Genomic DNA, 27597 nt, shown 5'->3' on the forward strand with positions numbered 1-27597 from the left:
CTTAAACATGTATGCAATCACTTGCAAATATCAAGCCAGACTTGCTGCAAAATAAGATAAGAGTCTGCGTAGCCAGGTATCAAACCAGCTATAAGTCTAGTCAGGCTACTGGAGGGGGCAAGGAGTCCAAGCCACCTCCTGGAGAAAGTGCAAGACATAGGTCTAAATACAGAAATTCCCAAAGTGATATGCAGATCACTGGTACTCTAAAACATCATATACAGGGCTGGAGAATCCTATTAAACAGCAAATATATTCTTCTCTACTATAAATGATGGTTTTGTTAACATGCAACCATAGTCATACTCTTATACTAATTCCATTATTTTATTTTATTTCTTTTTCTTTTTTTTTTTCTTTTTTTTTGTACAATGCATGTTTTATTGCTGTTACTTATTCCAAATGTCATTTGCCATTTTCTGTTTACCTGAGTGGACATCTCATGAATGTATTTAAAAATATAACAGGAGTTCAATGGGTAGTTTACAGGCACATAAATTGTTATATTGCAGTGTATGTCCAAGTTACTGCAATGTGGAGCACAGGCAGCTTTCTAATCTGAGCTATGCCCAAGCTTTGCTTCCATTATCTGTAAGGAAGCACAAAAGAATAAGGCACATGTGACCTGCTGCTTTCAAGTAACAGTGAGGCTGGAGGGGGCACACAGACAACGTTGCTTCAATTACCATTTCTTGGCAATTTTTCTTTCTTTCATGACATAAAATTGAAATGTAGTATAAAAATACATCTTTTCACAGGGTCTAACAGTGCCAAGTGCACTTTCAATATTTAAATGCTATGGTATTTAAGCTTGAGGTACATTAAGAGTGCAAATTCTGCTGAAGTTTCTTCAACATACAACGTTCAGTACAGGAGAGACTGATCTTTTCCTCTTGCTTCCTAAAAGAGGCTGTACTTTAAGTTAAAACAGTTTTTCTTTACCTCTCCCATGAGATTATCCAGAGGTGTTACCGATACCCTGATTCTTCTTATTGCAGTGGTAGTTAAACGAGATACTGTAATTTACAAACACTCCTTGACTACACCTTTTACATCCGAGAGTCAGCTTCAACTGGCTTGTCACAGAGGTTTTCATCCTTTTTGGCTTGTTTCTTTTCTTCCTCATCAAGCTGGGCTTCAATCTCATTGGGATCAATATAGGTATAAAAATAAGCCATGACAGCAAAAATTACGCAAACTACCAACAGTAAGGCAGCAAACAGCACATACTCTGCCCACTGTAAAAAGAAAAAAAAAAAGCATAATTAATCCATCAATAATCATTCCTTATTAGAATTACACCTTTTTACTGTTCACAAGAAGTGAAGTTAATTCAGAATGTGAAATGGAGTACACATAACAAGGAGTAAGTAGAAGATGTAGATAATACATAATAAAGCAACTCAGAATTGAGGCCCTTTCGGCAATTCTGTTTTCAATGAAGAGACAGAAGCTCTATGAATGTTGTAAAGTCATAGAGTATCCCCTTTCTGGAGGTATGAGAATGGAGCAAAAGCCTGAAAAGAAAACTTTGCCCCTCATTTTGGTCAGGTAAACTCATTTTTAACCAGGCTGGCAGTGATCCCACTTCCACTTCAGCCAGCAGTAAAGTTTCTGCTTACCACAGATGTGGGCAGAGAGCAAGAACAGGAATTTTGGTTTCAAAGTGCTATGTCCACCTGAAAAGCCTCAATAGCTCTGTTTCATGCTGTTTCTCACTAGTTTAGCTGAAACCAGGACTGTCAGGCTCTCCCCTCTCTCAGATATCCCATTTGATTCATTAAAGAATACCACAAGAAGTCCAAGAAAGTATTGTCCAAGTGCTCTTCACCTGGCGAACTGCAGCTTTCATGCCCCAAGGAGTGGGGTTTGAAACCAAAGGAACCAGAAGAAGGAACGCGGCAAGGCTGAGGAACACAGGTAAAGGATCAGCAGAAATGAACAGAATTTTGGTAAGTTTTTATCCCTTTAGTCTATAATTTCAGGCCAGAAGTTCACAGCATTTCTACACCATGAGAAGCAATTTATCATAGAGATGCTAGAAACTGCTTCTTGCAAGAGAAGAGCCTTACACAGTGAGAGTTAGGAATAGCAAGCAACAGACAAGAGGTAGAAACCTTGGTTGAAGAAATATTTCTTAGAGTTGTTTAAAGTTTAATTTGTATAATGTACATGTGTACACACATTGGGGAAGTGTTGGGGGAAAAGAGCAACAGAAACTTTAAAAGTGGCTCTAGAAGAAAATTTACCACAGCCTTCAACACTAATCGAGATAGTTTATGAAGATACATAACTCTGTCACATGCTCTAGTATTCAGTCAAGCACTAGTTCTACAACTGACTCAAGTTGTTAACTTCAATTAACTGAGTTAACACCAACCTCCTACATTCTAATCATAAATGCAAATCTACCATAATGCTGATGTTCAAAAATTGTGGTTGGGGATTATGGACCATGGCTCCCCCCTCTATTAGAGCTGCTTTCTCACAGTATAATATGAAAGCCCGCCAATTCCTTGTGGGCTTACCTGCTCACTGAGCTTGGATGCTCCAGCCACGATAAGGACAATTATGTTACCGACAGCCACCGTTAGCAGCCATCCTGCCTGCAGCACTGCCTTCATATTAGATGGGGCCTGTAGAAATAAATGCACTTAAGTTTTAGTCAAACGCTTATCACTTATTTTCTGATATTTGCTTTATTCTTCACATTATAACAAACATTGGTTCTCTGCAGGGGAGGAGGATTTCTTGGTTTCTTGGTTGTTTTTTTTTATTAAAAATTGCTAGAGAACTGAACAGGCCCGGTGAAGGCTTTGAGGAGCAAGAGATTTCTAGCGCTGACTATAAAACCTTTTAATTTGTACACACTTAGTAACTAACATTTTGCATCTGACTCAGTTGCACGTAGTATATATTAAAAGACGAAATCGAGTGCATCAGAGTCTAGCAAGCCACGTCTTACAATCTTCCCAGTTTACAGACTTAAAATTAAGGGAAGAAATGCACACAGCTAATAATACAAACGGGAGCTGGAAGACAAAGAAATTAAGAGCATACTGCTGCTAAAGACTGTATGGAGGAAATTGGTGTGGAGATTAAGGTGTCCATACTTGTCAATTTTATTTTTGAGGGCTTTCCAGTTTGGCTTTACAGCAGCAGTACAGTTCCCCTTATTTTCAACAGAAAGTCATATGTGAGGAGGAGATTAAGTACTGGTGGTCAAGTCTTCAAAATGATACAATTCAGCATATCTTCATGGAAAACACTGAATGCTAGTGAAACAAGGCCAACTTGTGCCAGCCTATAGTCCTACTAGGGCACTGTGAAGGGCATAATTGTTTAAACATAGCAGCAACATGGAACTACCGCTTAAAACCAATATATCGTAGATCTCCATTTGTCCCAGGGCAAGGACTCCAGTCAGGACTTGTAATACAATGACAGCTCCAAAAGGCAGAACTTACCTGTGAGTATGAAAACTCCAGCCCAGTGACAGAGAAGACTACTTCTGCACACGTCAGAATAAAATACTGAGGGATCTGCCAAGCCATATGCACTGTGTTGGGTGGGATATCTTCAGAATACGTTACATCAGAAGTCTGTTCAGAACACTGGAAAATAAACAGCACATTAAGAACAGTGATAAAGAGTCTATACTCTAAAGACATTCTAAGCAGTTCTATATCATCCCTGTAATCATGTATACACAAAGTTCTAGGTAAGTAAGAAATACTGTATATGAAGCACTGCATACGTAGTTGTAAATCAGTAATTATTTTACAGCAAACTTTTTGTCTTAGGGCTAAAGATTTGAGGCCTTTAGTGATGAACATGAATTCTTGCATTATATTATCATAATAATATAGTTTTTATAGTTAACAATGGTTTTATGTTCCATTTACCATACAAGAATTTTATCCTATGCACACTTAAGGGCATGAGGGATAATTCTACAAGTTTGGGGGTTTTTTAATTGAAGAAAATATTGACATGATAAGTAACTACGTCTTGTCCATCCAACAGCATTGGCAACTCACCTCATTAATTACAATTGTATAGGCACTGCCAAATCCTAATGCCTTTGAAGTAAATGAACAAGGCACCGAATTTCTCATAACTGCAACATCATATGTTCTGAAAAAGAAAAAATGCACTTCAGACCATAGGTTGTACAATTGTGTGTATTATATAAAAGGAAAGACTTCTATGCCCTTCTCCCAAGGACACGTATGTTTTTCTTTAAGTGGTCAGAGTTAGGTAAAGGGAAGTGCTTACCTTCCTCCTGGAAAGGTTTTGTAATTGCTGTCAGAAAGAGATGTCAGTGCTCCAAAATTAGTGTCACCCATAGTGACATTGATAGTATCGGGCAAATTGTTTATGAACCTTCAAAATGCAAGAGTGATGAAATAATAAATATGCATTAGTCAAAGAATACAGGATTTACTTTTAATGAAATACTGGCAGTACAAGAAGTATCAAGTCTTCCCCTTTCATTTTTGTCTGTTAACAATTTTTGAATGGATTTTAAGTCTCTTAAAATCTGGCTAATGTAAAAAGCAAGCTAGACCCACATCAGCCCACTGTCTATGTAGGAGACTATCAAAAGCCTTTACTACAGCCAGTTACTAATAAATCTGCAAGTGGAATCATAGAATCATAGAATAACCTGGTTGGAAGAGACCCACCAGATCATCGAGTCCAACCATGCAGAAGATATTTCTTACCCAAGATTAAAAAGGGGTTCTAGACATGCAATCTGTTTTGGTTATCTACAAGGAAGTCTAGACCACTCCCAATTTTAGATAAATTATACCCGAAGTTGATATGCAAAGTAGCTTAGGTAAATCATGCCCAAAAGATTTTACACCACCTAAACATCAAGTCCACTAAGAGGAGATTCCTTATAGTGTAGAAAGCTATATCAAGTAGGAAGAGTCCACCTGAGAGGCAGATTGAAGTCACACTATTGCCAAAATTTAGGAACAAAACAAACTCTACCTGATGAGATTATTTCCTTCTTCTGGCTTTGATGTGACATTATCCAATATCTGGTGGAAGACACCATTTTCAAGATACTTAGTTGCCATCAGCAGAAAGCTTTAATATGTACTACTACATAGCAGTGAGAATTAACAGAGGCTTCAAAGCAAGACTCCAGACCTTTCCTTTTAGAATCCTACTATGAAAATACTGCATGAGCAGACATCTAAGCCTTGGTGAGAGAGTAGTGGTCAAGTTAAATACTAAGTTGGTAATTTTGCACTTTTGTTTTTATAACATCCTGCCTTGCTCTCTACAGCTCATCAGTCTCACTGATTCAGCAGACAGGGGGAGAAACAAAAAACAAGACAAAGGAAGGCTACCCAGAGCTTGTCCTCTCAGTTTCACACACTCCACATACCTGCTAAGATATTCACGTATATCTTGGGAATTAAGCAGACTTACCAGTTCAGCAAAAATGCCCGACACGGTATTTTTAATTTCAAGAGTGTGACGGTTTCCTCCTGGCAAGTTGATACCTTTGATCGAAGTATTATTTCCAGAGATTATGCTTAATGAATGCAACTGAGAAGTCTCAAATGTAATGTAGTCTGTCTACAAAGACAAATGAATTGCTATGAATTTCCATGCAACTGCATTTTTGTCTACAGCTTTGAGGTACTGTTATGGATTTAGGGTGGTTATTCTGAGGTGCCACAGATAGTAGCATCTCCTAACTTTCATTTTTGTCCTGTTTTCTACATCAAGAACTAATTAGATTATTATTTTTTTATTAATTTATTTCATTACACAAGCTTCAAAGTAACATGAGCTTCCCACAAGAATTATGGAATAGCTGTTATGTTTCCCTCTATATTTGTTGCTCCGGATAAATCAGGCTAATCACCAAGCCAAATTCTGTTTAGCTACAGAGACAGCACTAGCATAAGTTAAGATGCTATTTTCCAAATAGCAACACTTCCCAAGAGATGCAAATGCAAGCTGCATCTTTATGCTTTCAGCATAACTGGAGTGAACATTACTATTACCGGATCATGTTTTAAATACTCTAAATACTTCTACATTTCATCAGCATAAAACACTTAAAACATTAATAAATGTACTAATGTAGAACTAAGATAACTCTTTTGTGTTATATAATTATAAAAAACATTTTATAACGATAAATTAATTTTTTAACCGTTAGTTAAGAACAACTTCAATTTACTTAATAGATTTTTTTTTTACTTGCTATTACCCTTCTCCCCTTGCTTACCCACTCCTTAGATGTTACATTCACAGTCTTAAGCTGAGGTTCAAAGGTGACCGTTGCAGCATCAGCACCTAGATTTATTATTTTGATTTGGGATTGCCCAGCTGCAGGGAAAACTGGAATAGTTTTCTAGAGGGCAGAAAAAAGTTAAATCAGTGCTCTATCCTAAATCACATGGAAAAAGTGCTATAATTACTGTGATCTTAATTATCTCATGATGAAGACCAGCATTTGCTTCATGACTCGTGGCTGTCAGAGGGATGCAAATTTATTAATGAGTTTTGTAACTACCAGACGTGGTGGTTCTTCGATCACATACTGCAGCATGATGCCTTTGCCACAGCTACACTGCAGTTCAGGGAATGGGCTTTTCCCACACCCTGTGGCAGCTTCTGTTTCCAAGTTTTTGTACCATGTTCTGACTCAATTTCCCCCCAGCAGTGCTGCGGCTGAGCAGGACAGAAACACGTGTAGGCACTCCCTGGTGTGACAGCTGAGAGAAACTGAACTTCTAGAGACTCAACTTCCCAGATCTACCAGTAAATAGATTCTGCTCTTGCAGGGCATCAAGAGCTCCAAGAAGTGTTCTCATTTCAGTTCTGCCTCAACCTTATCTCCCTTCCCATACTTTTATCTGCTTCAACACCTTTAGGCACATCACAAACAAAACCAGGTCTACCTATCTTTGCCTTTCTGCACAGAAATTTTGTTCAACAGTCCAGGGAGTTACCAGCTTTGATGAAGCTTCTGCCCAGGCCCAGTAGGTGTGTCTGTGCACAGCTCTGGCCTTCTGAACAGGACATTCAGGGAGACAGCCTGGATGTGTCTATATCAGCTGAAGACTTTAAACTTCAGGAGGCAGTGTTGAACAGAAAGCTTATTTTGCTGCCACATCCAGACATTAAGAAAGTAATTCCTCATTCCTAGGTAAAGGCATTTAAGCATTGAGCGCTTCACCTTGACATTGCGTGAAGGTGGTAGGTACCCCTGGATAGCTATTCAGATCTTGGGATGCAAAGGATCTCCTCCAGAGGTGTTGCCAGCTCCCCAGCTACAGGGGAGACCTATATCTGATGCAGACCTGACAGGCCTAGAAAGTATGCGTGATGAATCCTGCCTTGAACAGGTCTTTGCTCATAATGTGATGATGCTTGCCAGACTGTCACATTTCACCTCCAGTCTAAATATCAAAAGAGATTAGAGATACAAAGCAGCTCACTGGGAGGCCAAACAAACCTCTGGCTTTCAGCTTTCAGTCTGTTCAAAGGCATGAAGTTGCCTTTAATGTGTGATTTGTGTTAATGACAGGCAAGACACTTTACAAGGTGGTGTTCATTGCTAGTTAATTACACTATGCTAATCACACCATTGTAACACACTTGAATATTTTCCCTCTCTCTACTTCTGTGCTTGTACGCTTGGTTCCAAATTCAGAAGTCTTGGCTCATTCTCCTCTTAAACACACTTTGTTCTGTATTAAGAAAGAAATATTAATAGTAAGCACTTGCACACAGCTGAACTTACGTCTATTTGCACTTGCACAAGGGCAGCAGCAACAAAAGCCAAAGATGCGAGGAACATGCCAACAGTGATTTTCCTCAGGGGCCTAGTACAGCAACAAAACACACATATGAGTTTTAAGACAAATACTAATTTAAATCTTCTGCTGTTTGTTGTTTTCTTTCCATGGTGGGAAACTCAAATGGCCCCAACCCGCACATTATCACCATCTGAAGGGCTGATGTTACAGAAGATGTTCTGCTAAACAGGGTGCCTCAAATCATAGTTATAATAGCAGGAAATATATCTTTCCTGCAGCGTCTTAATAACCTGGTCCTCTGCATCTGCTGGGCTCATACACTGACTGAACATAAATGATTAGATTTCTGTATTTGACCTACAAGTTTCGTCTACAAGAAAAAAAAAAGATTCAGTACAGTTGTTAGCTTTAAAACAATGAAAAGGCAAGAAGTTATGCCTTTTAAAAATAAGGATAACAACTGGTGACTATATTACTATGTTTAAATCAAAATAATATTGAACAAAAGGAGTCAGGGAGATATGCTGAATTGGGAGACAGCTACTGACATTCAGGTAAGCTGTAAGGGTATATTTAACATAGATATTTTATTTATGGTATCATTTGTCAGTTGTATTGTGTCCACAGCTGAATGACACTGTTTCCAGCACAGCACACCTCTCCTCAGATTTTTCATAACTACACAGGAAAACAGCATTGCATCTTAGCCATATAAGAACTGACTTAAGAACTATATTCTCTTCTGCCCCTCCAACTTGCAAGTGCTCACCACTTCATTACCAGCATTACAAATAACGTGCAATGACCTCTGAAACTACATCTAGACATATCCAGTGAGCCAGACTCATCACCGGGACTGGAAAGGGAACACTTCTCAGGTAGTTTTAAGCTCAACACATGACACGTGCTAAGGATGTATGTTGTATTTCTACTTATACTTTGGAAGGAGAGGGGGCGGACACAAGTAAAGCAGAAAACAGTAAAGAGCAGCTCTCCTTAGTCAAAAGATTTTGCCCTTAATTGAAAAATATTGTTAATTTACTCTTAGAATCTCTTTCTCTAGTCTGTAGTGCCCATACATACCACTTCCAGAGCCCTGTATTTTTTATTTTTGTTTTTAAAAAATATTAACTCCATTTAAAATAATCTACTAGTTTCTGCTTAGCTGATTGCTTGCTCTTGTTACTTTAGGGCTGGAAGAACAGTTTAAAGAAGCCATTAAAATGAGCCTCTTTCAAGTCAAGTAATCACATCAACTTACGTAAAATTAATCTTGCATTTCTTGATTAAAGGATAAATCACGCCATCTACAATTGGGACCATTATAATAATCAGGATTGGATTCACAGTCTGTTGAAGATGAACACGAGAAGGGAAGAAAAATAAGTACTTTTCAAAGTCCTTTCTTTTTTTTTTTTAAATGAAGTACTTAGAGTTGGCAGACAGAAGATTACTGTACCTGCATTTGGTCTGGCTGAATCTGAATAGCTCCCTGGTGAAGAAAAGAGAAATTGGTTTTAACATTATGACAACAAATACAACTGATCTAAAAAGCAAATGCTAATTAAGAAAAAAAAAAGCAATAAAAAGTAACCTACAAAATTCCCATCCATTGTTGTGGCTTGCAGTGTCCATCTTGACCCCTTAACAAAAGAAGAGAACGTTAAACATGAAATTAAATCAATCTTCCAAAGTTCCTATTGAATTGGTTTTGTATGTGAAATGTTAAGGAAGACATGCAATGTGATAAAAAAAAATAAAGCCAGCTTACTACAAGAGCCTTCTTACTCTGCAATATAAACATTTGAACAAAATGATCCTCATGGCCCATTGCACTTTATTTACTAGTTTCACGAAGCAGAGTGGAAAAATAATTTAGATGCAGAGATTAGCCAGAGAGATGGCAGGGACATCCTGTGCAAAGCATCACTGCGTGCAGGAGCCACCGGAGTCCCTTAGTGCCACCTGCCTGAGCCTGAGTGCCCCGCAACCCTGACATGCCCATCCTTGCTTCTCACAGCCCACAGTAAGTAGCCGGGCCAGGGCTGGCCCCAGCTTGAGCCCTCTGCCCAGAAAACCTGCCTAGAGCCGGGTCAAGCAGGGCTGACTTTCAGCCCCGACCCAGGATGAGACAGGAACGTGCACTGCTGCATCAGTAGCAAGAGCCTTTAACCACCCAAGATGTGCTAAACCACCTGTGATATACCACTGCGAGATGTGACAGTCCTTATTCATGCAATGAGTACTGAGTCCCAGATTACACGACAAAGAAAAAAGCCTGTTTGTGACAGGTCACGCTGATAGTTACAGCTCACTGGCACTAGACTAAAACAACGCAGTCCAGGCAATCTGGACCAGATCCTGCCTTGGATGAAGCTTTCAGCTCTTGGTTCTCTCAGCTACCCTCCTTAATTCACACAACACCTAACTCTGAAAGCCTGCTGTCATGAGTCCTGTGTGCTCAGTCCACCAAATGAATGGGAATTACAAGCTTATACTTCTTGAAAGCGTGAGGTTATTATAAGTTTGAGTGATTAAGCAAGCTGTTTCATCCCCAGTTCTCCAGAGCATTTACGTTAGGAGTCTGCATTGCTTCTCCCAGCTGAAAGTGGAAGAAGAGTTAGAAATAAAAAAGCTTTAAATGACTGTTTTGTGCTCCAAGTACTCACTGACACAAGATTTGGAGAGGCCTCAGTCACTGAATCAGTCCTGGTCACATCCAATAAATTGCATTTCCCTTGGCTGCAGAACATCCTGTACTACCATGACTCAACAACTAACCCTCTGCATTAGAACCAGTTAAAAAAAAAAAAAATCACAAAGAAATGGTTTCCACCCTTGTATAGGCATCTTTTATGTTTGGTGACCTCAGAGTACAGAGAGTAACATGATTTGGCCCCAAATGCTAAACCAATTTCTACTTTACCTGCTGGTCAAAAAGTGCCCAGAACATGGGAAGAGGGATGTAAAGGAAAAGCACCTTCAACACCATCTTAGTTTGAGCAATCAGTCGTTTCTGCAGCAAACAAGAATTACACAAGAGGAATTGGTCAAAAGAAGAGACAGTTGCAGACAGCCCAACAACAGGTAAAGACACATCATGTAATGTTTACCCATGTCCTGAACTTTGTATGTTATGTGTACTTCACTGATTTCTGTTAAAAAGCACAAGGTCTGCCTTGTGGGTGTGGGAAGGGCTGCTGGTTAAAGGTGACATTGATATCAGAGAAGTCTGCACTTCCTGGCATGAATACTGATGGCAGCAGGAGATTCAGCACTTAGCACTGCTTTATTATTCTTGGAAAGAGGCATTTGAACAGCAGGTGACTGAGGAACACATTACACATATGAAAAAACAAAAGGGAACAGGCTGAGGTTGCTGCTACTGTTGACAACAGGGCAGGGTGGATAGGAGGCAAAGGACACGGATGGGGACTGTAGGACACAAGACCTCCAGAGCTGTGCTAAAGAGGCCAGGAGGATGCAATATTTTTCCACTTAAGCTGAAATTCATAGAAATCACAGAACAGTTTGAGTTGGAAGGGACCTTAAAAGTCCAACTCCACTGCCACGGGCAGGGACACCTTCCACTAGGTCAAGTTGCTCAAAGCCCCACCCAGCCTGGCCTTGAACTTCTCCAGGGATAGGGCATCCATGACTTCTCTGGGCAACCTGTCCAGTGCCTCACCACCCTCACAGTAAAAAATAATTCTGCAGCTTGATCTTGAGACAGGTGCTTTAGCGCTGGGCATTAACCATATAGTCAATGCCACGCCCATTTTTTCCCTCTGCCATCACTAAATGAGCATATTTATGTTCAAAGTTGGTTCTGAAGCTGGTTTACTGAGAGAAACAAGAAGTTGACAGGGATAATACTTGTTATTTTACTAATTCTAAAATTAATATGCGTTTGTATTTGTTCAACAAGGGAAACAGTCTTTTCTTCAACTCCCTTGAGTTTCCCTGGGCAACCGATGACAACACAGAGCATCAATTTATACACAGCTCTGCTTTCTCCCACATGAGTTGAGGTGGTAACCTGAAATCCCAGGGGAGCACTGAGGTCTGTCCAGACCATTAGGTTCTAAATAATTGAGAGGTCCAATACTATTTACCTGATGCTTGAGGCAATGGATCAGAGCAGACAGAAGAGAAGCTAAGGGTCAGGAGACATCATAGCACAGGGGTGCTCACACGGTACTTACATCATACTTCTCACTCGCCCAGTCTAGCCAGTGCTCTCTCTTGGGGAACTCCTTGCTGCGATGCCGAAACCGGTTTTTGATGGCAAACTGAGGAGAAACAGAGTTTTGTTTAATCCCATTATGTTGCTATAAGCTATTTTGTCATTAAAGACAACACTCCTGCTTTAAAGAGTGCTACAGGTGATATACTCCTGTTAACTGCTCTAGGCATCTAAAGGAATGATGCCTCACACTGCATATCCAGTGGAGAGTGCACCTGGTATTGCTTGAATCAAACAGCTCAGAGTAGTCTGTCGCAGTCTGGGTTGCTGTTAAGAACAAGAAGGCCTGCCTACTTCAGAATAAGTTATCTACAGCAATAAGCAGAAGAATATCATAAGCACAGGTTTTCAGAGCTGAATGGATGTAGGAGTACATTTCACTATTCATGTGAAATGTATTCATAGAATAACCAGGTTGGAAGAGACCCACCGGATCATTGAGTCCAACCATTCCTATCAAACACTAAACCATGCCCCTCAGCACCTCATCCACCCATGCCTTAAACACCTCCAGGGAAGGTGACTCAACCACCTCCCTGGGTAGCCTGTGCCAGTGCCCAATGACCCTTTCTGTGAAGAATATTTTCCTAATGTCAAGCCTAAATCTCCCCTGGCAGAGCTTGAGGCCATTCCCTCTTGTCCTGCCCCCTATCACTTGGGAGAAGAGGCCATCACCCTCCTCTCTACAACCTCCTTTCAGGTAGTCGTAGAGAGCAATGAGGTCTCCCCTCAGCCTCCTCTTCTCCAGGCTAAACAACCCAACACAAACAACCTTCATGTTGTAGATACTCCTTGTACCTTGACACCAAATATACACCAATATAGTCCTGAAGAACTCCTAAGACTTTCTGCATGGAATAACATGTAAAACTCGGCTAGGCCCTAGAGGCAGCACTCTAAGTGATAGCCAAAGTCACCTACAGAGATTTGGATGTGCTTACAAGACAAGCGATGGTCTAGGCTATAGCAAGCTGGCAGATCTGTATGCAGAACGAAGGAGTCCTTAAACGAAAAAAAATCCCCTGATATCAAAGTTGTGGCACAGCAAAGTTGTGACAGGCACTGCTATTCATGTAGCTTTAGCTCCCTTCCTTGTAGGCTTGCACTGACACACAAGCCCCGTGGCCTCCCGAATACAGTGGAGGTCAATATACCTTTTCACTGCAAGTAACTTTCTTTTAATATATATAAATAAAGCAATATATACTAGTAGCTCTGCTCTGGACTCAGGTCAATGCACATTTGTACGCAGCCCTGTAGGAAGAGAAAGGTGCACAAATGAGGAAGGAACGATTCCCAGAATATAGGATAAGCTTTTGCGCATCACTAACATCTTCCTTTTTTTTTTACTTTGTGTATAAACTCAGATATAAACCAAGAGATAGATAAATAAAAAGGCAATCTGTAAATCTGGAGGAGTCAGTAAGAAACCTTCTGCAAGGAATAAAGTAAAAAACTTCAGAGGTTCTCATATTATGACAGATTTCTTATCTAGTAACAGTCGTAAAAATTGCTGTTAGGGAATACAAATGCAACTTACCCCAATGCATTTGGAAACTTGAATCATTACATTGCCTTGAGGTTGAACTTTCTTGTACATCCTGCTTCCAATTACGAACACAACTACAACAGGCAACCAGAAAACAACTCGGGATTAATTGAAGTTGAACCAAATAATTTGGTATGGAAACCATAGCAGTCAGTGTAGGAAAAAGCCTCCAAGGGAGCAATGAATGTACCTATTGGCACATTAAGATACAGTAAAAGAAATCAAATTAGTATTAGCAGAATGCTACCATTTAAGGCAAAGGACTAAAACTGGAAACTTCTAGGGTAAGTCTTCTGTGGGATGTTAGCTTAATTGAGAAATGGTCAAAACACGGACCTTGGCTCTGGCCTCGCTGCAGTCTAATATTAGTTAATATTAAGAAAGGTTTATGGGCTCCTTTTCAGGAATCCAGTATGCTGCAGCTTATGTCATGCAGGGACACGTGAGGCTCTGCCTGAACTACAGGACTTGCTGAGGTATCCTCAGCTCCCACACCCAGGCACGTTCCCCAGCCTCTCCCTCCCATGTGTGGGGGCAGGACGCAGCAAACCGCTGCAGCCACCGCCTGCTCTGGGTTGGGTGCACAGGTAAGATGGGGTCACCGGTAGCTGGAGTCTCATCCTATGTGGGCTTCCAGTCAGGACCATGAAGAACCATGACCACAAGAGATACTATGGTCCATACTGACACCCTGCAGCTACTTGTCTTTGTGCTGCAGCAGAAAAGCTCAGGAATGAGTGACTCGTAGTGCAGCTGGTAAAAATGAGAGTGCTTGAGAAACACTGACAGACCAGCATGGTGTTTGTCCAGTGCAGAGGCAATTACCTTATACTCATTGCTATCCTGGACTACAGTCTCCAAAGTCTGCATTTTCTCAGAGTTCTCACACTGCATTCAAAAGATTTTGCTTATACACCCCAGTAGCTCAAGTAATACAGACAGTAAATTACATAATGTACAGAATTCAATGGTATATTTGTGCATCTCCCAGCACCACCAGTCTCTACTAGCAAACCAGTCTCTTCTATAAAAGCAAGCGCTTCGGGTTAATTCCACCTGCCTGCTGCCCAAGAAAAAAGTTTACGTTATAATTACAGAAACAATCAGGTATCAGTAGATGTTGATATCTGGAGATTTCTACCACTTTTTCATTATTCTGAGGTCATTGTCATATAATGACATCTGTAACTGAAGCAGTAAGATGAGAACTGTTCCACTTACCCAAGGCAATAGCCATGAGGGCAGCAGGAACTCCAAAAGCCAGCGGGTAACATCGCTGTTTGCTGTGGATGCCACACTCCTGACCTGAAGTACGAAGTAGAAGTCCCAGTCAGTGCTGCCGGTATTTTACACAGGGTTTCTGTTCTTGGCATTCCTTGTTGAATGTTGTCATGGGCAGGGACACCTTGCACTGGATCAGGTTGCACAAAGCTGCATCCAACCTGGCCTTGAACACCTCCAGGGATGGGGCAGCCACAACTTCTCTGTGCCAGTGCCTCACCACCCTCATCGTAAAAAAATTCTTCCTATTATCTGATCTAGAATTCCCCTCTTTCAGCTTAAAACCATTACTCCTTGTCTTATCACAGCATTCCCCAATAAAGAGCCAATCTCTAGATTTTCTTTGCTTAATTTGCATTAAGCAAACATTTTAAATTATTCTACACAGTCTGTTCCGGTCAAGAAATCCAAGGCCCAGTGCCTTAGGGTTATTCCAGAACTCACATGCTGTTTTCTTTCTTTTGAGAAAAACAGCCTTCTTTAAACTCTTGCCAAGCAGATCTGTACAGAACCATCTGTGTAAACGTGCCATGAAAATCCATACACATATGAATCAGTGAACTGCTTAATTTTGTTTAGGATCACACTATTCGTTATAAGCAGAAAATAAAATATCTTTCTCCTTCAACAATTAAAACCATTATTTACTTTGTTTCATGGATTAATGTGTTCGCAAGTGCATAGGTGTTTCTATACTTTACATGGACACCCTTCAAAATAGTGTCCACTGCAGGAGTGGACAACTCACTCTCTTCCCTTCCCTTCCCACAAAAAGGGTACAACTCTTCCTTGAGTGATGGTTTTAAAGGCTTTGGAACAGGCATCATATTTGTACCTCAGTGGAATCAAAACCTGATGACAGGCATAAAAGCTGATGGCTTCAGCATGTTTCTTTAGGATCATAAGTACTAGATCTGAAGGCAATTCAGATCTGATATTGGCTTGGTTTTGACAGTATCTCACCTGCAAAAGGCTTGATGACATACAAAAAACCCTGAAAAGCGTTTGCCAGATAACTCCACAAGGTGTCAGAGAACAGAGGGGGCCAAACTTCATTTAATCTGACCAGACTGCAATACAATGCCCACTCTTCATTGATATTTAAATATTTTATAAAGAAATGTGTGGCCTCACCTCTGAGAATTGGTGTAATTATAGTAGATAGGAGACTTCCAGCGTTAATAGACAAATAAAAGATGGAGAAGAATCGAGTTCTTTGCTTTTCCTACAGTAAAAACAAAGAGATGTTTAGAAAGGTTTAGCCAAAATCACATTGATCAGCCTAGACAGAACCATCAACTTTGTTTGCACAGTTCAAGTCAAATAATTACCCAGCTCTTTCTCCAGATACTCAGGAAACACTACAGTAAGGCACACATCTAAATACGTACATTATTAGAGCACTACAGTAGTCAAATATTAGTAAGAGTATTTGTACGATCTAAAATCTGAAAGACATTGTTACCTGATCATCTTCAAACTGATCTCCACCAAATGCTGACACACAGGGTTTGATCCCACCAGTACCAAGTGCAATGAGGATCAAGCCAATCATGGACAGGGCACTGGGACGAAGTAAATAAAGGGGGGAAAAAAAATATAAATCAAGTTGCTTTCTGTCTTAAAGTGTATGCAAGAAACTGATTGTAAGACAGTTGAAATTCAAATAGCAGAAGTTTAAGGTGTAAGTTTTCCCACCCTTCATTAACATTGGAAAAAAAAAACAACACGTAGAAGGCAACTCACATGTGCACCGACACATTATCAGGAAAGCCATCTCGGTTGTGATCCGTTAGGTCATTTATGGAGCTCACAGACATGATTGCCTGCCCAATGGTATAGACAATGGACAGGGAGACAATGGTCCTGTTATAAAGGGAGGAGATAAATGTTAGGTACGTTGACACATTGGTAGGGCAGACTACTGCTCATTTCAAAGGCGCTTAGAGAAGAAGAACAATTAACAGACATGACAAATTGTGGACTCAACTTGTCACAAGCTACTTTAAAAATCTGTCCACACAACTCCATCACAGTATTTCTGTTATCATTACTACATTTTCAGCTAGCTTTGCTTAATTGAGGAAAGCAAGATGACAAATGGATTCTGTAGATATCACCAGACTGCAAGAGATATTCAAATATCTTCAGTTGTTGCCTTGTGAGTAACCAGCTCAGGAATGCCATTATCCTATCTCTTACATAGCGAAGTTTAACTAGAATACAACACTAAATATGCAATTTACACTAATCATAATATTGTTTAAGCATTCTCTATGTTCTTTTATATTTTAGCTACAAGGAGAGGAAAAAAAAAAGTCTATTTTAGACATGCAAACTCCCTTAGAAACACTTTTGCAAACAACTCTATTACCCTACTCTCTCAGCTGCAAGTTTACAAACATCTTTAAACTCAAGAGTGGAGTGAAAGCAGCACTGAGGAGTACAGAATGCAGACTTTAAGCCTGACTTTCCTCTGCCCTGAGGTGCCTGGGAAGGTAATACTACAGAATTACTAGCCCCATCCCCATGCCTTTTCTCTTTCCTGTAGGGAAAAACATATTGCATTTTAACTTTGTTGGAACTACAGTATAGTTTAACCCAGGTTCACCTTCTTTCTTGGTTGGGACTCCATTCGATAAGCACAACCCAGGTTTTGGTTTGGCAGAAAAGCAGAAGAAATAGGAGGCAATGATGTGAAATTATTTAAAACTCTAGCTAGAAGAAGGAGCAGCCCCAAACCCAGTGGAGGGTGAGGCTCAAGGACTTGGGACAACCTGTATCTGTTTGAGGAACACAAGAGATCCTTACAGCAAGCTTGGAGCATCCTGATAAAAGAGCAGCAGAGGAAACATCACTCATATTGTTGATGACATTCTTCTCAAACCTTAGAACAAAGCTTTTCTGACTTAAAAGCGCTCTTCCCTGCAGTAGGGTAAAAAGCCAGACAAAGTGGGGCAACAGTGAATCTGCTATTTATTAGATAAAACAGAACTCTTTTTTTAAAATAGCTCTTCTATATACAGTAACTTTAGTTGCTTAACAACTTGGGAGAAAGTTTCCCACAGAAGTTAAACCTGAGCTGACCAGGAAAAAAGCTTCTGGTTTTTATTTGTGAGGCTCATAAGCATGTTGCAAAGACAACACTTACATAAGTGGTGCTGTATAAATGGTACTCATTTAAAAAAATATTGTGATTCCTATAGTGTTTTCCCCAAGAACTTTACATCTAACAATGTGAGTGGATCCCAGCCTGCTCCTTGGCAGACATTGCACAGACTGTGTAAGGCTTGCGTCTCTCCTATAAGAGTGCTTAACAGTGCTTGGGTAACCTCCTCTTCCTCGTCATCACAGATTTTTTTAAAAAGAATTATTGTCTAAACCTTCCTCATGACACCTTCCTGTATTTCAGGGCATCTATATTTTAAAACCCAGCAGATTATTTTTCCAAAGGCATGTTTTTTTCTTGTCAAGCATAAAGTTCCAGTTTTAATCCCTGAGTCATCCTACTGAGCTCCTGTTAAGGGTCTGGTGGCTTACAGCAATGACACTGCTACTAGAGGAGAAAGGATTCAAGTTCTGCAAAGCTTCATCTGGTAAACCAGTGTAGAAAATGTAGGTAAAAGCCAATGTAGATTTAAAAACATTTAAAAAATCGTACGATTTGAAGGAGTGCACATATATTCAGTCTGCCAGATATCAAGCTACGTGCAATTGTTTATATTGATCAGGCCAGCTCCACAGAGCACGCTTGGCAGTGGTTGCAGCCCTGGTCTCCCAGAGGCTGTCAACACAGTGGAAGAAGATGTTGCAGCCTCCAGCCAACCAACTGCACAGCAAACTTCATCTCTAATCTCTGCGAGACCTTTGACAAATCAGCAAACGTCCCTGACTCATATCCCTCCATAAAATCTTTATTGAGCTTTTTTCTGGCAAGGTAAACACTATTAGAATCACAACCTCAGTAAAAGAGAGCAAGACCAGGCTGCTGGAAATAACTTGGTTATATTACAAAGCACTTCATTCAGTGGTACTTCCCTGAGCATCCAGCACACAGGTAAAAAAAAACAGAATTCATCATGGAGAGAAAGAGTTGTAACTCCGTAAAACCTCTCGCTGAACTGTCAAGTCAATTCTGAATCACAGAATGTTTTAGAATGCATTCTAAGCCTCAGTTTATAACAATTAACACAATATTTCCCTAATTCATTGACCATAGGCAAAAAATTCATTGATTCATAGGCAAAGATTCCATCCAATATAATTATAAGCTTCAGTATCTATTTACCTTCATAGAATCATAGAGTGGTTTGGGTTGAAAGGGACCTTAAAGATCATCCAGTTCCAACCCCGCTACCACGGGCAGGCACACCTCCCACTAGACCAGGCTGCCCAAGGCCCCATCCAACCTGGCCTTGAACACCTCCAGGGATGGGGCAGCCACAGCTTCCCTGGGCACCCTGTGCCAGTGCCTCACTGCCTTCATTGTGAGGAAAGTTCTCCTTATGTCTAGCCTAAATCTGCCCCTCTCCAGTTCATACTCATTGCCCACAGTCCTACCATTACCTGCCTTTGTAAACAGTCCCTCTCCAGCTTTATCATAGGTCCCCTTCAGTTACTTTCAGAGCCTGGTGAATACTTCCCTTACTTGAGCTTACATTTTGCCCAAATGAGAAAAAAAAACAACTCAAAAAAACCATTCAACATCCTTGGAAAGTAAGCTACTGCTCTTTATGTGATTGTCAGAACTGTAATATTCGTTAACTTGTGAACCAGTTTCAGGTCTGAGCTAAATCAATTAAAACCTTATGCTTTGGAGAAGAAAACAACCCCGGAGCAGCCAACCCCAGTTCAGAAGCTGTTGTTCTGAGATGCTGCTTTAGGAGTCGGTTCAAGTAACACTGATCTCGGGTGAGCTTTTATGATTTTTGGTTGGTTTATGAGGAAGCACTCACTTAAACTTCCCCAGCCAAGAGTCTGCAATGAGCGCTCCAAGGATTGGTGTCAGGTAGCACAGAGCAACGAATGTGTGATAGATGGCTGTAGACAAGTTGTCATCCCACTGCAGGAAATACTTGAAATACAAAACGAGCACCGCTGTAGGAAGAAGAAAGCACCTGATTACAAACCAAAGTCAGGGCTGGGTAAGTAAACATAGGCATGAAAACTCACAGGACACAGGACGTACCTCGCATGCCATAGTAAGAGAACCGCTCGCAGAACTCATTGATGACGATGAAGAAGATGCTCAAGGGGTAGCCAAAGCAGCTTGGCTGGAAACAAGACACAGACAGTGTGAGCCCAGACAGAGCTATGCAACACAGACTAACATCGCCCACCGTGACCTACAGCTTGAGAAAGCTCAGTTCAGATTTAGCGGGAGAGGGTAGGCACTGGGGGTTAGGAGGCTGTATTGGCTTCTGTGGAACAACACTGATTTACCTGAACCAAAGTCAATTCTTAGTCCCCAGAGTTCTACAGATTTCTCATCTGCCCTTTGCAGAAGATGGCTGATAACACTATATTTGCCCTGCAAGCATTATGCCACGCACATTTGAAGTCTTCAGCATCTAACCCTTAGAGCAATCTTGATTGGCATCCCAAAATACGCAAAAAGCCAATGTTTATGACAAAAAAAAAAAAATCAAGCCCCAAACCTAATAAAAACCACCACACCAACTCCCACAGCATGCCAAATTTAGAAGCCCAGGGTTATTGCTAAATACCTCCCGTTGAGGCAGATAAATGTTCAAACATTTTATTAAAAAAAAACATCTCAGAAGAGAGAGATTACCCTTACAAATACTCTGCTTGATAAAGAATCTTTCGTTTCTTCAGACTTGATGGTAGAACTGACTTTACTCCTAAACTAAAATGACATGGCACGAACTGCCAGAGTTACTGCGCCTTCAGTTGCTGTGACAGGCACCTCCACAGTCACCAGCACGTAGTTTGGGACGTGGCCCTTGCCATTGCAACAAAGAGGAAAAGCACACATCAGGTACAAGTCAGGCATCATCAATAAAACTGTAAGTTTGACTTCTGATCACCTACTTTTCTTATTGGATGAATAACGATCTCATTTCTATTAAAACTGCTAGGAATGCAAGTTGAACGTAGCCATCCCTTTTTACGGTTTTTATGGATTTAATTTTACAAGTTGCAAAAATCAGATTTTTAATAAGCCTCAGAGCATCCCAAAGGCAAAACAGTTACGAAGCTTAAGCACTGAGAAAAGAAAAAAATGATTGTTTGTCTTCATGTCGTGATGGTTTGGGAATCAAATCCATACATAGGTGTGATTTCAAAACCCATATATATACCTATATTTCACATGAAACAGGAGAAAAGTTAACTCTGTAGATCAAAAGGAAAGAAACTTTATGTAGGAAAATCCTTTCTGACATGAGTAAATCATAGAGCCCATGTCTCCAGCAAAGACTTTGGCCAGAGCCTTTATGAACAACACAACACTTGTGTGCCACAATAAGCCATTTGTGAATATTGCAAGAGAAATCAAAACAAGAGAGAGTGGCAAGAGTATTGCTGACTTAGTCTGACTCAGGCACAGGAATGTCCAAGCAGCCTGAACAGCATCGATTTTCATTATCAACTGAACCAAGTACATAGCGTGCACATTACCATGGTATGATAAGCAAGCTTCACTGAAAGAATCTGACTTCAGCTGAGGGGAGAGCCCAGCAAGACACATCTAGCTTTAGAGCAACCAAAATCAGAGGCCTAAATAGAAACCTGTCACTCAATTTATCACACCCCCCACGGACAGAAAGAGGTATCTCCAGAGGAAGAACATTCACATGTATCCTAAAATTAGATAAAGTTCACTCAAAGGTGCCTACTTTCCTCAGCTGAAGATAGTAGGAGCTCTAGGTGTCTTGCCCCAACTTGGGCACAGCTTTTGGTGGACTGAAAGAGAGCCACCCAGCCCTGCCTGTGCACCATCATTAAGCCTCGCAACAATTCGTGCTCCCGAGGAGGTGGATGGGGAATCACTCTGAGAGTGTTTGACTCAGCAATTATTAGGTATACCCAAAAAGTTTTGATTTCAGCTGTTGTTGGGTCAAGGCTCTAAACAGCAACCTACCCTGCATGACTGGTTTCTACCAGTGGAATGGGATATAACTCAGCTAGGGAGGTGAGGGTGTCCCCATCTGAAGCAAGAGATGTCCTTCCCTGTGTCTGTCCTGCCTACAGTAAAAAAAAAGAGACAGGGCATTCCTGGCCCAGAGGCTGCTGGGACCTGTCCTCACCAGAAATTCACAAAAATCTCACTAAAACCTCTTTTTGTCTTTCTTTGGGTTCTAAATTTCCCCAGTGCTGCACCATCACAGTGCCCACCACCTTATTGTAGAAGTGCTTTTATGTGCCAGACTGGGGAGGTAATGAGCTTCCATCAAGGCTGGGGTTTTGTTTTAAGCCACTAGCACTGGTGGAGACGTCCTGCATTCACATGCTGGCACAGAAGCCACTGGGGTGGCTGGGTTATCAGCTGCCCCAGAGCTGGCAGGGATTTGCATGCCACATCCAGGGCTGAGCATGAACAGGGACATACAAAAGAAGGCCACAGGGTCTTTCACAAGGTAACAGACCTTCTATTTTGCCAAGATTATAAAAGAGAAGATGCAGTTACACCTTGATAATACATAACCTATGCTGTTCTTGTTTTGCTCAATACTATCCTCTTAAAGCTGTGGTGCATTATCCATGTGCGTACATGCACATTTACTGAAACATCTTCTGTTGTGATCCATATTGGCCAGAAAGCACTGGATCCACCTCTGAAAAGGTAATCTGAAGGTTATGTTTTATGATGTTCTCTGTAACCTTCCCCTGCCCTGGGGATGACAGGCGCAGGTCTGACACCACCCCACTGCACAACTTTGACTTTGGCTGCTGAGGAAGCCACTAAGCTCTGAGAAAGCTGTGGGGAAAGCCTGCGGAGTAAAACCTTGCAAGATAAGAAAAGCAAAGACAGAGATAGGGTTGCTGAGACAGGTGTCATTAACAGTCCAAAGATTCAAGAGGAAGAATGTTAACACTGAAAAGTAAACGAGTCCTAAGGGAGAGCTGATGGACTGTGATGGCTCAGCCACGTGAAGGATGGGCTCCAGGGACCCTTCTTCCAGCTGATGTCTGCTCAGTCAGCAAAGGCTCTTCAGAAGTTTTATTGGGGTGGTGAGTATACCAACACTCAGCTGGGATTTACTGAGCTACAAGGCTGTTCCACATGTGTTGGCTGATAACTCATCTGATACTCATTTGAAAAGTATGTTTTAAAGCCTGTTTATAGGATGATTATTTTTTTGTGCCCTGCTGAAGTTACCCAAGTGGTGTAACCCAAAGAGTCAGCACAACAACTTCTTATAAGAGAAAACAATACTTACCGACTTGCCCTTACTCTCACCTTTCACAGCTGTGGAAGGGAAAAAAATGCAAGTTAATGGAAAGTACTAAGCAACATTTCTTTAAAAACACTGAAAGACACAGAAAAAGCTCAGGTTAAAACACAATGAAATACAAACACAGTGTTGTTCAGGAAACTGCACATGCATTCAGGATTAATAACTCTTCACCTTCTTAAAGGGGAACTTTTTATGGTGTGAGATGGTCATTATCAAAATCTTCACTTGATAGCCTTTTGTTTCTCAGGCTATGTATAGACTCACATATTCTCCCAGGGAAAAAATTGAAAAGTACTAATGAGACAAAGCATCACTATGACTGCTCACCACACACCATTCAAGGTGGTACTAGGCCACTCTACCACCCAGAGAAGATTAATGTTGTTTTAATTCACTCTGAAGGGTGTTACCTTAAAGGAAAGGCACAGAGTAAAGATGCTCTGCCAGGGCTGGGAGGCAGGTCCACAAAAGGGATAAACTATCCACAGCTCAAACTTACAGAGGGCTGAATACATAGACCAGTGGCATGATCCACATCAGCAGGCATTCCCATAACCTGGAGATGAACCTAGGAAGACCCAGGAGGGGTCCCACTGAGGTCAGCAGACAGCTGCTTGCAGCCCTGAAGTCACTTCCAGCTGCACACAGCAGGTTCGCCACCCCAGCAGCCCTCCAAGCAGTGTCCTGCAGGGCTTACTTGGCTCAGGGGTCAGGTTTGAAGGCTGAGCTTGTACCAGTTCAGACAAAGGCCTTGTGCCCACATGATGAATGTCAGCATTTCCTATAAAACCACATGAGCGAGCTTATTATCATTAAGATAAAACCAAGTACAAGATGTGAACTTTGAAATCCTTGCTTGCAAATGAAGTGTGCCCATAACAGATCCCTGTCAGAAAAAAAATATTTGCCAAGATCATTATTTAGTCCATAGTTCACAACAGATGAAAACAGCTGACATCAACACTACACAATACTAAATAAAGTCACCTTCAAGAATGATTAAAACAAATCAATCTGGTTCTTTCCTTGCCTGCTGTGGACAACTACCTTCGTTACAGTGACAGTAGTATTAAGCAGGTAATTCAAGAATAGGGAGGAAGTGAGATCATGCAGAGACAAAATAAGGAGGGCTAAGGCCCAACTAGAAATTAGATTGGCCAAGCCTGTGAAAGGTAACAAAAAATCTTTCTATAAATACATTAACAATAAAAGGAGGACTAGGGAGAATATTCAGTACCTATTGGATGCAGAAGGAACAACAGTGACAGGGGATGAGGAAAAGGCTGAGGTACTTAATGCCTTCTTTGCCTCAGTTTTTAATAGTAAGGAAAGTTGTTCCCTCTGTGTGCACACACAGGAGTTAGAGGAGCACAACAGAGCTCCCATGATCCAAGAGGAGGTGGTCAGAGCCTTGCTTGCTCAGCTTGACACCTACAAGTCTATGGGGCTGGACGGGATCCACCCAACAGTATTAAAGGAGCTGGTGGATGTGCTGGCCAAACCCCTTTCCATCATCTCCCAACAGTCCTGGAAGACTGGGGAGGTACCACTGGACTGGAGGCTGGCTGATGTCATGCCCATCTACAAGAAGGGTCGCAGGGAGGACCCAGGGAACTACAGGTCTGTCAGTCTGACCTCAGTGCCAGGGAAAGTCATAGAACAGGTGATGTTGAGTGCTATCATGAAGCACATGCAAGAGAACCGGGTGATCAGGCCCAGTCAACATGGGTTCACAAAAGGCAGGTCTTGCCAAACTAACCTGATCGCCTTCTATGACAAAGTGACCCGCCTACTGGATGAGGGAAAGGCTGTGGATGTGGTCTTCCTGGACTTCAGGAAAGCCTTTGACACAGTTTCTCACAGCGTTCTGCTTGAGAAACTGTCAGCCTCTGGGCTGGACAGGCGCACACTCTCCTGGGTGGAAAACTGGTTGGATGGCCGGGCCCAGAGAGTGGTGGGAAATGGTGTGAAATCCAGCTGGAGGCCAGTGACAAGTGGGGTTCCCCAGGGCTCAGTGCTGGGTCCAACCCTGTTCAGTGTCTTTATCAATGACCCGGATGAAGGCATCGAGTGCACCCTTAGCAAGTTTGCGGACGACACTAAGCTGGGTGGAAGTGTCGATCTGCTGGAGGGTCAGGAGGCTCTGCAAAGGGATCTGAACAGGTTGGACTGAGACCAATGGCATGACGTTTAACAAGGCCAAATGCTGGGTCCTGCACCTGGGGCACAACAACCCTGTGCAGTGCTACAGACTAGGAGAAGCCTGGCTGGAAAGCTGCCTGGAGGAGAGGGACCTGGGGGTGTTGGTTGACAGCCGACTGAACATGAGCCAGCAGTGTGCCCAGGTGGCCAAGAAGGCCAATGGCATCTTGGCTTGTATCAGAAACGGCGTGACCAGCAGGTCCAGGGAGGTTATTTTCCCTCTGTATTCAGCACTGGTGAGACTGCTCCCTGAGTACTATGTTCAGTTCTGGGTCTCTCACCACAAGAAGGATGTTGAGGCTCTGGATTCTATGATTCTATGAATATATTTTCCTAGAAGACAAGTAACATCCAGTAAGTCCCAACACACCAACTTCAGGGCACAGGTAGATACCCGAGTCGTTAATGTTATTGGAAATGTCACTTACAACTCACATAAGTCGATATCCTGAAGGATACCAAGGCATTACTGACAGACTATCCTCATACCAATTCTTTGATTATTTCCACTTCTTGGACTTTCCAGCACATGTGCATCGTACTGCCAGTTTTTCATCACAGCAGTTTGAGCAGTCAACTTCTGCATGTTAGCTAAGCCTTGAGAAAAACTTACCAAGGAACTTGCAGTTGGCTGGGGTTTCTTCCTTTCCAGAGGGTAAAAGCATCACCTCTGCAAGAAATCCTACCCAGAAAATATTGGAGAGGCATTTTTTCCCCAATCAACATTGACTAACTTCAGTGATTAAGAGACAAATATTTCTCAACCATTTTGACTTTAGCCTTCTACTCTCCTCTTACAGCAACAGTCAGGAAACCCCTGATGGCATTAAAACCAGCATTTCAACAGAGGCACCTAAATCATCCAAGGAACTCCATTGTCAGGCTGCTTCAGGGCTAGACTTTCAAAAGCACAGAGCACCTGGCATTTTGCATCAACTTTGGTGGTAAAGCTGGGTTTCGCCAGCAGAACATTCCTCTTTGGACAATCTTGTTCCTCTTTTGGACAATCCTCTCGTTGTCTCCCCACCAAGAAGAACATGCAGAACTGCTCATTTTCTTCACAAAACACTGAAGAGCTTGGTGTTTTTCAAAACACACCTCTAAGCAGTTACACACTTTGTAGGCATAGAATCATAGAATAGTTAGAGTTGGAAGGACCTTAAAGATCATCTAGTTCCAACCTCTCCTGCCATGGGCAGGGATATTCCACTACACCAGGTTACCCAGGGCCCCATCCAACCTGGCCTTGAACACCTCCAGAGATGGGGCATCCACAATCTCCTTTGGCAACCTGTTCCAGTGTCTCATGACTCTCATGGTGAGGAAAATCTTCCTAATGTCTATTCTAAATCTGCCCCTCTTCAGCTTATACCTGTTCTCCCTTGCCCCATCACCACAATCCCTTATGAATAGTCCCTCTCCAGCTTTCTTGTAGGCTCCTTTCAGATACTGGAAGGTTGCTATAAGGTCTCCTCAGAGCCTTCTCTTCTCCAGGCTGAACAAGCCCAACTCTCTCAGCCTGCCCTCATAGGGAAGGTGCTCCAGCCCTTGGATCATCTTTGTAGCCCTCCTCTGGACCCATTCCAACAGGTCCCTATCCTTCTTAGGTTGATGATTCCAGAACTGGATGCAATACTCCAGATGAGGTCTCACAAGAGAGGAACAGAGGGGCAGAATCACTTCCTTTGACCTGCTGGCCATGCTTCTTTTAATGCGGCCCAGGGTACGGGTGGTCTTCTGGGCTGTGAGTGCACACTGCCAGGTCATGTCAAGCTTCTCATTGACCAGCACTGCCAAGTCCTCCTCTGCAGAGCAGTTCTCAATCACATTATTCCCCATAGTGTACTGAAAACAGTGTTTGCCCCTACCCAGATGCAGGACCTTGCACCTGGCCTTGTTGAACTTCATGAGGTTCTCAGAGACCCACTTCTCCATCCTAGACTTATAAATGTTCAGGTTCTTCAGGTGGTCATGAACCTGATCCTCCTCTACTGTGGGAGGGGGTTTACCCCCTTGTCACCATCTTGCTGTCCCATGACCCAGGATGGGGGAGGAGAAGAGTTATTGAGGCAAAAAAAGTTGTTAAGTACCTCAGCTTTC

General features: G+C 41.9%; 1 protein-coding gene across 1 annotated transcript; it reads right to left on the reverse strand.

The window, feature by feature from the left end:
- Positions 1–378: 378 nt before the first annotated feature.
- Positions 379–26083, reverse strand: SLC15A1 (solute carrier family 15 member 1). The gene is made up of 25 exons (XM_069849833.1): positions 25987–26083; positions 23993–24076; positions 23278–23306; positions 20775–20837; positions 20061–20145; positions 19828–19969; positions 16619–16738; positions 16338–16437; positions 16007–16097; positions 14813–14896; positions 13583–13665; positions 12002–12088; positions 10723–10812; positions 9395–9439; positions 9256–9288; positions 9058–9146; positions 7781–7862; positions 6260–6385; positions 5449–5598; positions 5002–5051; positions 4279–4386; positions 4041–4137; positions 3468–3614; positions 2529–2636; positions 379–1238 (listed from the first exon to the last, which is right to left on the reverse strand). The coding sequence occupies exons 1-25, from the start codon at positions 26081–26083 to the stop codon at positions 1050–1052; spliced, it is 2379 nt and encodes a 792-aa protein (XP_069705934.1). The 3' UTR covers positions 379–1049.
- Between the last annotated feature and the right edge of the window lie 1514 nt (positions 26084–27597).

This window comes from Phaenicophaeus curvirostris, chromosome 1 (assembly GCF_032191515.1).
Source record: "Phaenicophaeus curvirostris isolate KB17595 chromosome 1, BPBGC_Pcur_1.0, whole genome shotgun sequence".
Taxonomy (NCBI): Eukaryota; Metazoa; Chordata; class Aves; order Cuculiformes; family Cuculidae; genus Phaenicophaeus; species Phaenicophaeus curvirostris.